General features: G+C 37.6%; 1 protein-coding gene across 1 annotated transcript in view; it reads right to left on the bottom strand.

Moving 5' to 3' along the window:
• Positions 1-4,582: 4,582 nt before the first annotated feature.
• The window catches only part of RFX7 (regulatory factor X7), a 134,171-nt gene continuing 120,693 nt past the window's right edge, over positions 4,583-18,060 (bottom strand). The window contains exons 6-9 of the mRNA XM_049613672.1: positions 16,886-16,970; positions 15,943-16,150; positions 12,677-12,972; positions 4,583-10,727 (exon numbers count right to left, since the gene is read on the bottom strand). Of these exons, the coding sequence (XP_049469629.1) occupies positions 7,455-10,727; positions 12,677-12,972; positions 15,943-16,150; positions 16,886-16,970 (3,862 nt within the window). The 3' untranslated portion in view covers positions 4,583-7,454. The remainder of the gene's footprint in view (positions 10,728-12,676; positions 12,973-15,942; positions 16,151-16,885; positions 16,971-18,060) is intronic.

The following is an 18,060-nucleotide window of genomic DNA, read 5'->3' on the forward strand; positions in this document are numbered from 1 at the left end:
AATATGGTCATATGCTACTGAACTTCATAAAAGATTGTGGGAAGTAACCAGGGCAGTGATCTTTATTCTTAATAAAGTACAGAAAGGGGAAAAGAATGACAGAGCTAGGTCTAGATTTTCGATGTTCTGGACTCCTAGCCTACAGGCATATGTTAAGAGTTAAGTAGGAAATGCTTATTCTAGGTATTTTAAGCAGAATTTAATACAGGGAATTTGGTGCTTATACATAAATGTTAGGCTGTGCCTCCAAAAACGACTCCTAGAACAACATGGTATTTGACCATCAAAGAAATAAGCTCATACTTGGAGTCGCTCTAGCGATGGGGAAGCCAGACCAGGAAGGTGCGGATACTGCTGCTGCTGCCATCACTGCCACCTCTTGACTGCTTCTTGACATTCACAGAACTGGAGACTTGGCAGTGTAATGTGGTCCCTTGAGAGTTAAGAATCTCAAGAATGAACTCGAACACATGGCTGCTGAAAACTTTGTCACAGTGAGCTTGTTTGCAAGGAAGTCACTGAAAACAAGTAGGATAGCTTCTGCTTCATTTTCATCTGCCGGGGTTTTCAGGAATGAATTTAGTAGAATGTAATTCATATCCAGAACCTAAGCTATGATGAAGTAAAAAAAAATGTAGTTTTTGGATCCCCAGGATTTGCATACCAGGAAGAGGCTGGAACAGAAATTGAGCAAGCCAGTCCACAGTATCTGCCATAGAAAACTTTTTGTCTTCGTTCAAGATATTGGGACAAATACTAAACAGGCCCAAATCATGTGGCCCACCACTAGAAAATGCTCTCGATGGATACCATAACACATATTCAAACAACTTGCCCAGAGTCCTGGTTATAATTGGCAGAGCTGAGTCTTAAAACCAGGTCTGAAATCAAAGACCAGAATGTTGTAATGCTTTTCACTTTGATTCATTAATTCCCTTCAGTCGTTTAAGCAATCTATAATCCACCTAATTTTATCTTTTTTTTTTGCACCGCAATGAAACCGTATTCAAATACTGTGCTAAAAATCAGGGTATTCTTTCTTAAGATCCTCTCATTATTTACCAATTCCAATGAAAAAGAGATGCAGTTTGCCATTCTTCAGGGGAATCCATGATGGTTTAGTGATCCTCATGCTAATCGAACATTTCCCACTATTGCTGAAAACCTTCTGTGGCTACACTGGGTTATAATTGGGATTTGTGTTGAGTGACAGAATGGTCAAAATAATTGTGACTTAAACCAGGAAGAAATTGCTCTGTCATGTAAAACACATTCAGGGGCAAGCAGTCAGCACAGCTTCCCTCAGTGTCATCAGATGCTTGGGCTCCTTCCATGTTGTTACTCCATCATCCCTAGTGTGTGGCATTACCTCAAAGACCAAGGGAGCTTCTAGAGTTCTACTAATCACATGTGCATTCCAGCCAGCAGGGAGGAAGGAGGGCAAGTACACTTCAAAGCAATTTGCACACAAACCTTTTGATGACATCCTTTTGGTTGAGTACTTTGTAAGTGGCTCCACTTAACTACGAGGGAAACTGGTGAATGTGGTCTCTTGCGGATGACTAGTGGCAAACAGCAGTCTCTGCTACAGTGACCTCATTGCATCCTGAAATCCTGTTTGAGTCTTCACATTGTACTTTGTAAAATTTCAAAATGGCAGGTGTCTTCTCCAGCAACAGGCAGAGACAGACATAGTTTAGATGCTCTGTCATTTGTTCAACAAACAGCCTAGTTTTTATTTCCTGATGAAATTTTAAAAGTGGTTTAAAAATCAATGATTAGGTATACCTCTAAGAAATGTACTTGAAAAGTTGTGTGTAAAATCCAATTTTGTATTTAAATCTTATTTCTCCCTTGACTTCCAATACATTAGGGCATGTATTTCTATGGGGAGAAGTGAGGAAAAGGAACTTAAAGTTACAAAACACAGGTAAAATCCCAAAGCAACAAAAGTGAAAAGAAGTGTAAGAGATGTAAGCATTGGAGGTTTAAGAGAAATAAAACCCCCACAAAATCAAACCTAATTCTAAATTTTAAGCCGGAATAAAAATGTCACAAAAGCCACCAAATCAAACTACTACAGTAGGTAGTTTGAACAAATATTTTAAGTACAGCATAATGGTTAAGAACTAGGCTTTGAAATCAAGTTATAATCCTGGCTCTTCCTGTTATTAGCTGCTACCACTACCAGTTAATCCCCAAGCTAAAATTCTGTCACTTGAAAAATGATATTCTTTCAGAATTATTCCAATGAGGAAATGAAAGTATGTGCAAAATACTTAATAGAAGGTCTCATGCAAGGAAATATTCTATGTATACTAATACCATTCTCATGATACATTTTATTTATTCTCCCTTCTCTCTAAAATTAAGTACTTCTTAGAAATAAAATTTATATTAAAAAGACTAGCCTTTTTGTTTTTACCCTTCCAGCCTCGGAAGCAGATTGATTATAGCTTCAGGGCTGGTCATATATATATTAAAAAAAATTTCAGATACTGATAAATGATCCCATTCTATTAAAAAAAATTCATTTATAGCAGTGAACATCAAAATCAATCTCTACTTCATATATTTAGCAAAATAAAAATTTTGGCTCTATTATCATAATAGGTGCTTAGGCAATTTGCATTTATGATACTAATACCCGATTGTTTAACTCAGAGAGGGAAGGCAGGAGACCAGTTTACACCAGTAAACAGCTATTTCTAAATGTAGTCCTTACTATCATCCTTTTGCCCTGTTCTTGGCTCCTCAGAGTGTGAATTCTCACCTTTTCTTCTATATAGCATATTGTATTGGGATACACACACACATCTATCTAAAATTGGTACTTCTCGAAAAACATGTAATTAGTTCTTTACAAGACTGTGAGCCCCTCTAATGTGGGCACAAGATCTTGAGTCCCTAGTATCTTTCCCAGGTTATAGAACTCACTTTAGCGGTGCCTGGCTGGCTCAGTCTGGCTTTGGCTCAAGTTATGATCTCACGGTTCGTGAGTTCAAGCCCCATGTCGGGCTCTGTGCCAACAGCTCGGAGCCTGCTTCATTCTGTCTCCCCATCTCTCTGCCCCTCCCCTTCTTGCATTCTCACTCTCAAAAATAAATAAACATTAAAAACAAAATCTAAGCTAACTGGCTTTCAGGTAGACCTTTGATCTTGTTTCGCCCAACAAGACTAAATGAGGGGTTGGAGGGTGAGGAGGGAGTGTCTAATAGGAGATTCCGGTAAGGATTTTTTTTTTTTCTTTTTTTTGGTACGAGGCTAGGAGTTGCTCTTACCACCTTGTTTGGGATGTATGCAGATATAAAACTTGGAGGTATGGCAGTTACCTTGTGACCATGACCCAATAGACACGGAAAAGCAAAGCTGAAGATAATGCAACAGAAACTGAGTTCTTAAGAGTTCAACATTTTTTAGAACATTGAGCCACTGAATGAAACTCTGAACCTCCTATCTTCAAAATTAAGCTAAATGTCTTTATGGTTGAAGCCAGTGTTAGGTTTTCTGTTATGTGCAGCCCAAAGCACCTCAGATACACAGTATTTTTCCCCCAGATTTTATCGGTTCACTATATCCACTAGTTGTTTTGTTTACCTGCTCTTATTAAAACAGCTTTTTGTTACTGAGAATCCTAACACACCTATTTTTTAAGTCAACATCTAGGTAGTTCATTACCTTTATTTAAGTGCAGATTGCCTTTCTTAGGATTAGTTTCATTTTCTTCAAGTACTTTACAATTTTGGTTTGTAGGCTCATTTTGTGTAGGAGTCGTCCTGCTTTTCCCTCTCCCATTCTCAATCGCTACTCTCTTCTTTCCTTTTATAATTGCTTCTACCACCTGCCCAGTCATGGCTACAGTCCTGTAGTGTTAGTGGGGCTGTCACAGATCACACGGATGAACAGCCTGTTTGGCTCAGGTCCCGGCTACAATATAAGTTATATAGCCCCAGGCACTGGTTGTTGATGCAGTTATTTCAAAAGAGTGTGGAAACTCCATCTCAGACCCTGGTTTCATTAATCTGTAGGAGTTAGGAGTTGAAATGTCTCTTCTTCCTTTTTTGAGTTGAAATTTCTGTATGCTTCTTTCTGATTCCATACCTACAGCTCAGGTTCCAGTTTACAAGTTCAGTGTGTTTTGTATTTCTGGCTCACCAAAATGTCGATGCTGCTTTGGGCACACTTGTGCTTTAGAATTTTCTCCACTTTTTTCCTACTATACTTCTATTCAAAGCTTCAAAAATATACATACCTAGGTACTCTACAGACTAGCACTTTAAAGCAAACATTATGTGAACGAGCAAAAGCAAAGATGTTTGGGGATAACATAAAGCTCCGTGCTATTTACCACTCATCAGTAAAAAATCCTAAGTGAACAGCAGAGTTCTGATGAATAAAATGAGACCTGTGTATCCTGTTGGATTAATAACAGAGAGAAGATTAGCAGCCCTGTTCAGCCTTGTGCTGATTTTTATCCATTTCTATGAATTTCATGAGATCTAAGGAAGAATGGCATCAGGTCTGTTTGAAAACGGCACACTGCCTATGTAAGATGGATCCCACAAATCACCTTAAGACCCAGTCAGTTTAATATAAAATGTTTTTAATTGTTTTTGAAAACATTTAAAAAACAATTTTTGAGCACTTTCAATAAAAAAAGAGAACTGAAATGCTACTGCAATATTCAACTACTGGAGTTTCAGCAGGTACAACAGACAACAAAACACTGGGGAAATCTGACTTTTTGCACTAAATGAAAACATGAAACAGGGCTTGTTTTTTGTCATTTATGGTGTAGTAAAGCACATTATAGTACAAGACTATTATATGAACCTCAGATGCACTGCACAAAAAAAAAAAAAAACACTTTCCTTCTTTTCAGTTCAAAAGTCAGTGCTTATTGCAATTATATGCAAAATTATTTACTTCATGAAGTCTTATCATGATAAACAGTATGAAAAATGTTTTAAACATGAAAACAATGAAAATAATCTGAGAAAAGAACATAGTCAACAATAACTAAGCAGAATTAGTCAACATAAAAAAGTAAATAACTCGTGAATAACTATGCTTGCCTGGTTAACACTGAACCAGTTTCAATACAGCCAAGAAAAAAAAAAAGTGGTTACAGGAATACCTAGTACTGTACAAGATAAGTCAATAACACTCATGCACATTTTGTGATCATGTATTAACATGGTGAAGCAAACTAAACTTAATTCTTCCTGCTGTAATATTCTCATGTAAGAGAATAAGAAATAGAAATATCTCATTGAGATCAATGCACATTGCTACATAAGACAATTTTATCTGTCACTTTGATGACATTTTGTCTTTTCATAATGAAACACATTTAAAAAGTTTAATCTGTGGACTGTATTGGTTGCATTTATCCTAAGAGATGTGCCTACCACAGGTTCAACAAATTTAGTGCAATATATGAACCCCAGAAAGTTTGCTGGACGAATTCAGCCAAATTTAAAGTGTTTGCTGCAATACTGTACAGAGGGTTAAAAATCCTCCAGTCTTTATATTTTTATAAAAAAAGATTTCCATTATTTTTATATTAGTAGGAAGCTAATAATGTAAACAAGGGATTAGAATGGCCTCAAAATCTCCTTTTCAGAGTATCTCATCTAGAAAGGCTCCCATCATTTGTTGAAAGAAATCACACAGTTTCCTTTGGGTATTGCATACTTTGGTGTGCAGTAGTGCTGTGTCTCAATGTACAGTGAAGAAATAATTAGCATCAAGAAAAAATATCTAACAGATCATTAAATCAAATAACAGCAAACACACACAAATGCCAATAACTAGGACATATCAATATATAAACCTCTGAGCCAACCCTAGCACCGTTTATTTATCAAAATATGTTAATACCCTACCTTGCAAATTTATTGAGCAATGAAACCTTATTAAATTAAACCCTTCATCACATTTGTTAAATATTCATTGATTGTAGTCTTCTCATTGGCTTGCTAATTAAGGTAAAGGAAAGCTTAGCTAGGCTCAAAGTAGCATAGCAATGGTTTAATGTTAGCTTTAAAAACTTAATGGCAATTTTGAAATCTATTTGAAAGAAATCCTAAATTCACTCAAACGGAGCGGACTAGTGAGCAGATTTGTGTCAACAAGAAATTCATAAATAATTACTCATAAAACAAAATGGGAGCCAAACAGAGAAACATTTTAAAACAAATCCTGAGTGCTTCTTTTGCAATTGTGGTTATCACAATAAATAAATTAAGCATGTAATAAAATGCTCCTCTTCTTCAAGTACTATTGATGTCCCCTTTAGCAGAGACATAAAGATTTGTGGCTTCAGACCTTAGGTGGTGAAATGTTTGTTTGTTTGTTTTTTATGTCATCTCCTTCCTGTTTATTTGGATCCCATGATCAACGTGTATTACTATAGTCAGGAGTGAAGGAGTCAGTCACTAAATTGAGGACTTAAGAATATTATAATTAAAAAACTTCAAATTAAATCTTAAATAGAATTTTAATATGTGCAGGTAGCCGTTGTGATAGAACTAAGAAAATGCTTTTATTCTTTCTAAATTCCCCTATCTCAATTTCCAAACAATAAAACATAAAATGTTTTTCTAACATGCTTGTATTTATCCTAGTAATAGATTCTACAATGTTTGGAGTTCTCGTGTGTGCGCGTGCACTCACACGTGTATGCAGGTCTCTGTGTGTGTGCTGGCTCCATATTGAAATTAAATTTTAAAATAAGACTAATGCAAAGTCACAAATATAAATGGCTACTAGTTTTTCCTTTTAAAAATTTTAGTGCAGCTTTTGCTTTCCTTAAATTAACATTTAATTTTCCATTATTTTCTCCTATTTAAGCCCTTCAAAATGCAGGTGCAAATGGTACTGAAGTCCCAGAAAGCCCTACGGAGATTTTGTTCATTCTACAGTAGCTCTATGCTTCAAGCCTAAATACCGATAATAACCTGAATATTATCCCTGTTTCAAGGAAGACCTTCTTCTCTACAATTTACCTTAGCTATGATTTCATATCTAAAAGATAATGCCAACAACAACAACAAAAAAATAGCCTATACCTAAAATCAATGGTTTCCTCTACATTCTGTGCAGATCAACTGATGAATTAAAACGAACTTACACAAAATAAAGATCTAGACTGCTCTTGTAAAAGCTGGTTAGTCAATTGCTTACTAGCCAACAATGTGATTACATGGGGCAACATTATAAAATTTAAAACCTAATACTTGTTCTCCTACAGCCTACTGTCTTCAGAAACTTGTTAAGAACTGAGGCAAGTCTAACCATTTCCTACTGAAGAAGAAACCACTTCTGCAGCAAACTCTTTTAAAATGTCACAATTAATAGTTAAGTGTTTCTGCTGCGGGAGGCACTTCCATTAAGACAAATACAATACATATGTCTTTAGATACAGTGTGCTACATATTATAAAACACTATTTAACCCAACATTTCAACAGTAGGATGGTCCTTGCTTTCTATCCACTCAAAACCTGATGAAGTCATAGAGCTCATGGATTCACTGCAAATTTGTTGAAATAATGGGTCATTCTTTAATTCTTCCAGTGTAGCTTCATCATCTTGTCCCTGCTGACGCCCTGGATCAAACAGTAGATTTGGGTCTAAAGTGTTCAAATCATTGATGCTGCCTGAGAGCTCAGAAGACAACCTGATGTCACTAGAGAAATCAGACGCAGTATTAGTGAGATCAGATGCTACCTGACCTACCAGCTGCTGGTTGGATTGCAAGCTGTCTCCACTCAACAGGTCTTTAACAGTGCTATTGAAATCTAATTGTTGCTCTCCGATTTCTGATTGTGCTTGATTATCTTCAGGAGAAAAACTGATCTGATCGGTGCTATTACTTTTAGTGAGGTAAGATGGTGTTTGGAATTCATAAACAGAAGTGCTGGAATCGATCATATTCTGTGGATTGGCACTAGGAAAAACAGTGGAAGTTTCCAAAATCTGAGTGAGATTCATCCGGGCTGTGTAATTGGAGGGCAGGTTGTTCATGCCCAAACCTCTTACTGCATCATCATTGTCAGAATCAAGTTTACTCAACAAAACACTGGTTATTTTTTTACTGTTTGTTTGCTTCTGAAGAGCATTCGGGAAGGCTGTCTGCATCATGACCGTCAATGGAACTGATTGACTTCTTTGAGCTATGTTGTTGGCACATGCATCTGTGTGAATGTTTGTGAAAACGTGAACTTCTGGGGTTACTGGACTTCCAAAGGGGGTCACATTAGATCGGGGGATATTAGATACTGGATACAGGGTGCTTCCACTAAGATTACGTTGGCGATGAACAGCTGGGCTCACACTCCGGCACCTGAAGTTGCTGCTGGCAGATGAATTAGTTCCTTTATTATCAAGAGGGGCAGGGACTGCAAAACCCTCCTGTTTGTTGGTGTTACTTACAGTGGCACCTTGATGCTGCACAGGAGAGACAGGAGTCAAACGACCAAAATGAGTGTCATGATGTCTGGATTGAGACTGGTAAGACTGTCCAGGCACAGCAAAAGCATGAGGTTTCCTGAAACGGTCTTCCACTAGTTCCTGATAGCTTGGGAGAATGCCATGGCCAGAAACTGACGAATTACTAACCCCACTATACCCATTATTCATCCATTCAAGCTTGGTTTTGTCAGGGTGTGTGGCCATGGGTCTTTGCATTGGTTTCACAGGACTGCTTGAGATAATGCTGGCATCATGATACGCCATACTGGAGCTTATTGGGGTAAATGCAAACGGATTCCTGCATTCAACAGGGCTGGGAGGGACACTACTGCTGCAGTTAGAATGTGGAGTACCAATGGGTGTGTGTCGGCTACTTCCTAAAGCACTATCCACAGGTGTGGTCTGGGCTAGCCTGGAACAAGGGCTCTCCCGGGACAGACTCTGAGACCCAGCAATCATTTCAGATGTTGGAGTTGGGGTTGGGGTGGGGGTGGGCGTTGGAGTAGGAGTGGGTGTGGGTGTGTGGATCGGAGTGCCATTGCTATGGATTGGATGGTAGAAGTGGGTACTGGAGGCATGAGATGACATTGGAGCTCCTGGAGTTACTGACTGACTCTGAAGGGCCATTCCCAAACAGTTACCATAAGAATGAGAATTGTTCATTGATATCTGCTGCTCCATAAGCACCAGCTCTTCCACAATACTATCTTGTGTAAGCTCATCATCGAAAGGAAAGTAGCTTTCATTTGTCTGGGAAACAGAAGGCTCAAACTCTTTCAGTTCAGACTGTAGAGGTAACTGATCTGAAGACTGTGCTTGTATTTGATTCAAAGAAGATTCTTGTATCTGGCTATGCAGCTGCTGGGTATATGTATCCTGTGGCATTCCTTCTAATTCCCAAACAGATTTCTCTAAGTCATTGATATCAGAGTGCTCAGGAATTGTCATAACACTGATATCTTGTTGTTGTTCACAGCCGGCAGATATAAACTCAGAATCCTTACTGACCTGTTGCCATTCGTTTGAATTAAAGCTGCCATCTGGTTTTGAATCACTGTCCAAAAGAAAGACATTCCCTTCAAGTTTTACTTTGATATCTGGAGATGATGATGGTGTTTGCTGTTCGGAAGCTGAATCACTAGCAATGAGAGCAGAATTTAAGGGTCGATTTGCCACTATGTGTGAATTGACATTTATTGATACCTTGCTAGGAATCTGAGCACCGGCTGTTGAACTTTCTATTTTCCCTGAATGTGGAACCTTTTGGTCCTTCTCAACACTGCCTGGTTTCTGACCTTCTATGATAACTGCAGAAAGCTGCTCCACAATTGGTTTCTTTATGGGAGGCACCTGGGACTCTTGCAATGCAGAAGACAGTCGCTTTCTTGGACTTTTAGTGCATAATTTAGGGTCTTTATTTATTGAGTCACCATTAGCTGGTGAGCTGGTGCTGGTGAAAGTTAAGTTCTGAGTGGCAACTGAGAGAGTGATAGTGCTTTGATTATTGCCTGTTGAAGTGCCTGGCGGAATTTCATTACAGCGACTTTTACATTTGGTCCTCTGGTCACAGACCTTAGTTGCTTTTACTTCAGTGACACCTTCATTTGAAGGTTTTTGCACTACTCCATCTGTATTACTTTTCTGCCCCAAAAGGGCACTAGGTGTTGTTTTGGGAGCTTTTGTCCCATCAGAGTTCTCTTGGCACTGTGCAGGATGCTCATCTGATGATGCTTCAGGTTCCATTTTGACTTCCACAGCAGATGATCCCCCGGTGCTGCTGGTCCTAGATCCAGGAGACTGAAGTGATACGACAGAACCATTCTTGATCTGTGGAATGGTCCTTGATTCTTCTGTTGTTCCTGTAGCACTGTTTACTGAGGCAGAATGTTTAAGAGGGGCACTACCGTTGCTGGGTGTGAGAGATATTGCTGTCATTTTCACCACATTTAGAGAACTCATGTGTGAAGTGGGCACAACAGCGGTTTTGATGGGACTGCTAGTAAAGAGGACAGTAGTCGGGGAGCGAATGGTGAGTGCACTGCTGTTAGCTGGTTTGGGTAAGATCTGAGGGTAGCGGTGCCGGGCAGAACGATCCCCACCAGGACTGGCTGGAACGTTCTGAGGAGTCTTTGGTGCCTGTTTCACAGACTGCATGTGCTGAGTGACCACTTGTACATTGAGGGGAAGAACTTTGCCGTCAGAAGAACTCATTGGGCTTGGTGAAGTTACCAATTGCCTGGTTCGCTGGACCTGTTAAAAGGTGGAAAACAAAAAAGTCAGATTTAACGAGTCTAGGATATAAACAGCAATTCACGTATCTGTATAGTATGAAGGCATTAATAAATGTAATGCTAAGAAAAAAACAAAACAGTTCCTTTCTTAGACGAGAGTTCTATATATGTATGATGTTAGACCAGTACCAGACACAGAAATATTATAAAAAATGCAACACAGTGCAATATAGTTATCAAATAAAAATATGTAAGAAAAACATTAAGATACTTTTCAATAAACAAGACTAAAAACTTCACATTTGTGATGAATACTTGCCAAAATAATCATTTTTAAGGAGGTGATAGGAAGAGATGACAAAATCTTGAAGAAACATGCAACTATAAAGGTATCTACCTTTGGGCCAAGAAAACGACTCACTCATGGGGGAACGGTGGGGGAACTGTCCTGTAAATGCATCTACCTTGGACATTAGTAATTAAATCACTGTGGATAAGGTCTCAGATAAAACTACTGCCTCCACAAATTTTCTCTATAGTCAATAGCATTAGAGTATAGTTACCAGGTATACCACGTTTTATTTTTTATTTATTTTTATTTAAAAAAAATTTTTTTTAAGGTTTTTTATTTATTTTTGAGACAGAGAGAGACAGAGCATGAACGGGGGAGGGGCAGAGAGAGAGGGAGACACAGAATCGGAAGCAGGCTCCAGGCTCTGAGCCATCAGCCCAGAGCCCGAAGTGGGGCTCGAACTCACGGACCGCGAGATTGTGACCTGAGCTGAAGTTGGACGCTTAACCGACTGAGCCAACCAGGCGCCCCAGGTATACCACGTTTTAATGACATGATAATGATGATGATAAGAAAAACAAATTTGATAAAATATCTCAACAATACCATCAATAATAACATAAAATACCACTTTGTTGTAGCATGATGCACTCTCATTTAAAAAAAATTTTTTTTAATGTTTATTTATTACTGAGAGACAGAGAAAGACAGAGCATGAGCATGGGAGGGGCAGAGAGAGGGGGAGACACAGAACCCGAAGCAGGCTCCAGGCTCTGAGCTGTCAGCACAGAGCCTGACATGGGGCTCGAACTCACAAACCGCAAGATCATGACCTGGACCTGGACGCTTAACCGACTGAGCCACCCAGGCACCCCATGCACTCTCATTTTAAAAGCCCCTTTATCATAACCTCAGTTATGTGAGATAGAAGACTATAATCTCTATTTGTTAATAAGGAAACGGTCTCAGAATAGCTAAGGGAGACTTGTCCAAGGCCCTATGTCCAGCAAGCCATAGCCATAAGTCTACATTAAAGTTTATCAATATGTATTACAACTTTGCTCCATTTGAATGTTAAAAAGAAGAGTTTAAACCAAAAACCAAAAAAACTTTGCAACTGATCATCTTGGCTTAGCTAGGGATGAACCAATTCTGAAAACGACTCCTCTTTAACATAAAGCTCTGACTGGTTATGTATGCATACTGCGCATGTCTTGAATCTCTGTATTTTCACTTATGTTCATTTTATACCTTGCTTTGTAATCAACATCGTATACTGTGACTAAAAGACAAATGACTGAAGCTGAATATGTTTGTGCTCACAAAATCAATTTGTACTGAATCTATACCTATAATTGCCTCCTTCTTATGTACCATTTTTTTTAAGTTTCTTTATTTTTTTACTGAGAGAGAGAGCGAGCGCGAGAGCATAGGGGATGGGGAGAGAGAGAGGGAAAGACAGAGAATCCCAAGATCCTAACCAGGCTTCACACTGTCAGTGTGGAGCCTGACATGGGGCTCCATCTAAGGAACTGAGAGATCATGACCTGAGCCAAAACCAAGAGTCAGACGCATAACCAATTGAGCCACCTAGGCACCGCTCATGTGCCCCTTTTAATTAAACAAATGATCTCCCACCATCCCAGTGAGGTCAAACACTTATTTAATGATATTACCGGAATGGGACTAGGGACAGCTGCCACAACGATACCAATAGGCTGAGGAGAAAGGATTGCAGGATTTCCATTAGAAAGATTAGTCACTCCATTGGTTGTAGCGCCTTCTGGTTTTTTTGCTGAGGATTCTCCTGGCAAAGGGGACTGTAGTTTTTGTTCTTGCTGCTTCTTCTGAATTTTCCGTTGCAATTGCTGTTTAGCATCAATAGGAGAAGGCAAAGTCTTCACCTGAGGCTGAAAAGAATTACTCTCAGCTGTAGGTATAAAAGCAGACGGCTGGGTAATTCCTTTAATTCCTGAAAATAAACAGAAAAGAAAGCTAAAATAAATACTCTGTTTTATAGAAGGCAGTTACAACTCAATTTCTTTGAATATGTAGCCATCTACTGGACAAAGCAACCAAAACCAGCAAATTTTAACTCACAATCTCTTAATAAAACATAAGGGTTACACTTTCAGTTTGTAAGCATTTGTCAGTACTGTTTTAACTGACACCTTAAAATATGGTTCAAATGAGGTGACAGTTTCAATTAAATCAGCAATAACAAGATGAAGGTTTTGAAAAGAGTAGTAGCTATGACATAAATATGCAGAAGCTAAGATAAATAAATGCCAAGGGAGCAGGTTTCGCATTTTATCAGATGTCAGAAATTTCCTTCCACCTTCTCTAATTAGAAATTCATGCATTTTCATGATTTAAATATCCAGCCTACAAGGGGTATTCAATAAATATTTGCTGAAACCGTTCATATTTAGAAAAATGTGTACAGCGAAAACAAGTCTTTAATTCTACCAGAAATTTACAAAAAGAGGGACTATTTTAACTGTTACTATACAATTATTCCAGTATGACATAGGAGAAATAAGCAGAGCTTCTGAATAAAACTGAGGTTAAGATATTTTGAAAAAGTGTCACTGAGAAAACTTTTTAAAGCAGTAGTAACAGCAACAGTGAGAAAAGACGAATGATAAACCAAGCAAGAGATAAATTTTAAGTTAAGGACTGATGATGTGATACAGTTAATTTTTTAAAAAGCTCTTTTCATATTTAGGGTGTAGCATTACAATCATTAGAAACTAAGCTGTGGTTGGTAAAAACAGCGGAGAGCAAAGGGGAGGACCACGCCATCCTGCTGGTACACCTTGCCTTTCCCTTCCCCAGCCTAGTTTCTGCTTTTCATCAACAATTTGGGGAGGGGGAACAGGACGGAGAAAAAGAAGTGACTGTAAACTTTTTCCCACATGCTCACTCCTCAAAAATCCCTCATCTTTTGATCACCTTAGTGCCAATTTTTCCTCTTCAAATCCATCTCAGACTGTACTGCTCCCTCTTGGCCCCCAGCCTCAGCTCTGGCTTCTCAGCACCTGCACCCAAAAGCCTCTGCCAATGGCTCAAAGCTCAGATGTCTCCCTCCTGCCAGGGTTTCTGGACAGGAATGATTTCCAAGCAGCTGACTTACAAAAAGGACATTTGTAACACAACCTGTTCTTAATATGGAGACTATTTTTATAAAAAACCAAATTCACCTTCAAATGATTGAACATTAATCACTACCAAAGGTATTAAATTAATTAATTAAATTAAATTAATACCAAAGGTATTAAAAAATATGGCAGTGGCTGAGAACAAAATTTTAAGTCTAAAAATGCTCTGAGTAATGATATAATTAATTGCTAAAGTAACAACTTCCCAAGCTATTTTCACAAAGTGAAACATATTTATACATGAAATTTTTAGTATTTTTGCTTAAAAACACATCTTTCTTTACACTTCTGCTTTAAAAAATCATTCCTCCAATCATTCACCACTTCTCTCAGTCAGACTTTGTGAAAATAAGGAAGGAAGAAACGTTTCATGTTCCATGATACCTACCAAGTCCTCAGCTTATTAAAGTACTTATCTGGGTATCAGTAGAAGCAGGAGAAAGAGAACACGGAAAGTTGTAGGGCCCATTATCTTTTAAAACCTCATTTTGCCCGAAGAAGACAGTATAGTAACGTAGCCAACCTGGGCTGTGAGACCTGACAAATCAGAATTCAGATCCTGGTCCCACTACTTATCTGGCAATGGATAAAATTACTTAACCTTCTTAAACCTGTTTCCTGATCTGTAAAGTGGGAATGAAGATCACATGCCTCCCAGGACTGCTGGAGGGAAGAAATGAGGTAACATATACAAGCTATCTAGCTAGGTAAGGCTACCCAAGCACTCTCCTGCTCATATGTAAGCGAACAGATTTAAGTCACAGTTTACAATCTAGACAGAGAGAATCATGACAAAGCTCCGGTAAGAGATTATTTTGAAGTGAGTCCTCAATTGACAATAAAATGAAAGGACAGAACAATTATACACCCCTCCCCCAAATATGTAAATCTTCTGATAAACATAAACTGAAAGGAAGACAATTGTTAAAACTATTAAAATTTTTAAAAAGTGAAGTTATTTAAGGAACTGTAATTCTGGCTGGGATGAATCTATTGTAGATTTAAAAGTGTTTACACTTAACAATCAGAAGAATCATCTCTGGAAAACAAGTTTCACATTAATATATTTTTCGCAGAAGTTATAATTTCCTAGAGTAATAACAACTTAGACTTTTCCTTAAGTTTATAAGGTATGACTGAAATGAGATATTTAAAAATTGCATCAAAACAGATACTTTCTTACTAATTTAGGAAAGAGTCGTTTATTCCAATACTTCCTAAAACTGTCAAATGAAAAAATCCCTATTTAAACAAAAATACTCATTTGAATATATATTTTTAAAAAATCACTTTTGCTATTTTATAATAACGCTACTATCATTTTATAATTTATATATTTTATAACATTTAATATTTTATAATAACCTAAGTATTAGTTTCTAAAGGAATCTAGCAAGTCATTTAAAACATTTAATCTTATCTAATATTTATTAATTTAGACACACATATACTTAAAAGTACATATTCTTTGAATTTTAAAATAGCAATAAAAATATTAATGGAATATCAACTGGGAAATCTTGAAAGTTTCATGTTTCAGCAGGGAAATGTACTATAGAAAAATAAACTATAGCTTTAAGCTTTACAATGAAATGACTATAATTACTACTATTTTTGTTGGCTCAACAAATCCATCTGAACTTAGTGCTAAGTGAAGTGACAGTAAACTCATACAAACACTAAAAGGACAAAGAAGTCCTCTGGTGAAACTCTTCTTTTGCTATCAACTCTAAAATATATTAATATCTGTCAGTTTTAGCTTATTAACGGTAATTTTGTACCTGGTGGTGCTGCTGCCATTACCGTTAGAGCTGCCATCGACTTAGTGCCTATATAATGACTTTTTATAAGGAAGCGGGCTAATTCCAAGACTGTGTCAAATGGCTGGCTTAACACTTTCTGGGCCCATTCACACACAAGACGGCAAGCAGAAGAGATAACTTCCTCATCAATATTTTGAAGCTGCCCAGAAGGTTCAGCTCCTTCCAACTAAATGAAGGAAAAAGGAAAAGTTAATATAAAAGAAAACTCAGAGAAATTAAACTGAAGCACATCAAAGACATGTATTCTTAATTAGAAGACGCAATCTATATCTGTCGGGTCAAAGTCATATAAAATGCCCTGCTGGCAGGCATATAAGAGCCTTGCAAAGAAAAGGCCTATCCCTATCCCCACCAGGGCACAGTTACCAGCAGCACTATGAATACAACATTTAAATGGTTGTTAAACATATATGAAGGCTAAGAGATATTGTGAATCTTTCTAAAAGCCTCTTCTGACATCAATAAAACAAACTATGCCACTAGCTATATATTTTGTCTTCTTTATCCTTTTGGCCACCCCAAGTCTTTTGTACACCAAGGTGGTATTAGATAAATATATAAGTAAATCAAAAAGGAAAAAAAAAGACATTCATACTATATATATATATATTATCCCACACCTTAATCTCTCCTCTTGACAACATACCTATTGTCAATATATATCATGGATGTATCTAGAAACCAGTTTTGATTTTTGTTACCCCTAATTTCACGAGCCATGTTGTCACAGTCAGATATTTTAACATTTTTCAGCCACTGTTAAATTTTTTGTCTTACATATTTTGTAAAAGGCATAGTTCCTGGTCCCTGGTTTTATCAAAAGGAGACTATGCAGTATGCTTTTCAATGCTGAAAATAAGGCATGACTCTACTTAGTAAAAAGAAAAGGCAGAATTCTTACCCCATCTCCAGTTTTGTGAAAATCAAGATTGGGCAGTGTTGGCATGTGAACAAAGGCTTTTTTCCTTAGTCCACTGTAGCAATATGTAATAAACAGTTAAGGTCTAAAGCATTCTAAATTAAATGAACTGCTTATATAATTAGCATTTGAGAAGTAGCCATACATAAGAATACAATCAACATGAGATAACAACTACTTTCAGAGTTCCTCGGTAAGAGCAACCATAATATTATAAACTCAGGACACTTTCACTCTTTTCAAACTGAAATAGTCTGCAGAATGTTACTGTCTTAAATGAAACAAAATCATTTTCATCTGTTATAAATTTTATGAATAAATGTTCCTAATAGGCTGTGCCAACCACCAGCAACAAACAGGTCAGAAGGAAAGGAATATCCAGATGGAAACCTGGCACACCAGAGGGAAACTTTAGCCCAGGGCACTGGGACAAAAACAACTCTTAAAGAGTGTCACAAGGGCTTTAACCTTTTCAGTTCTTTTTCCACTGAAACACACAGGATTATCACCTGTAACATGCCAAAGACCCATCAAGACATTTTTGTTTGTACACAGGGAACAATGATGGGTCATGCAACAAGTGGCTAGAGAACACCTGGAGCAGTGCCCCTTCCCTCCCCTTTCCTCTCATCTCCACAGGAGTGAGCTTCTGTGCTTTGAAAAAGACCAAGGGCTAAGTAATGAGAAATAATGTTTTTCTAATACAAAGACCCTCTATTTTACAATCTTCTTCCAAGAGAAGGAAAGACTTTAATAAGTTCTTAATCTTCATTTCCTTCTGTTTGCTACTAAGCATTTCTCTGTCACAAGAGGGACATTTTGTATGCTCTGGCTTTAATTTTAATATGGCTTTAAATGGTTGGCTGAAAAATACTTTAAAGAGAATATAATCTTCCAGTACAAATTCCACAAGAATTTTTCTTGAATGTTGTACATTTTGCCAAGAAGATCCCTACGTTTCAAAATTACAGGAAGAAGACAGCTAACATCTTTCCCCACTTTTATTGATATGACTTACTACTGCTGCACTCTGGCATGTCTCAGTTAATTCTTATTATTGAAGAAAAGGAGATCAGACCAGTAAGAACACACAAGAATGACAGAACAAGGTGAAATCTATCAAAATCCTAAAACCACTATTTGTTATTTCTCTGGCA

This window comes from Panthera uncia, assembly GCF_023721935.1.
Source record: "Panthera uncia isolate 11264 chromosome B3 unlocalized genomic scaffold, Puncia_PCG_1.0 HiC_scaffold_1, whole genome shotgun sequence".
NCBI lineage: Eukaryota > Metazoa > Chordata > Mammalia > Carnivora > Felidae > Panthera > Panthera uncia.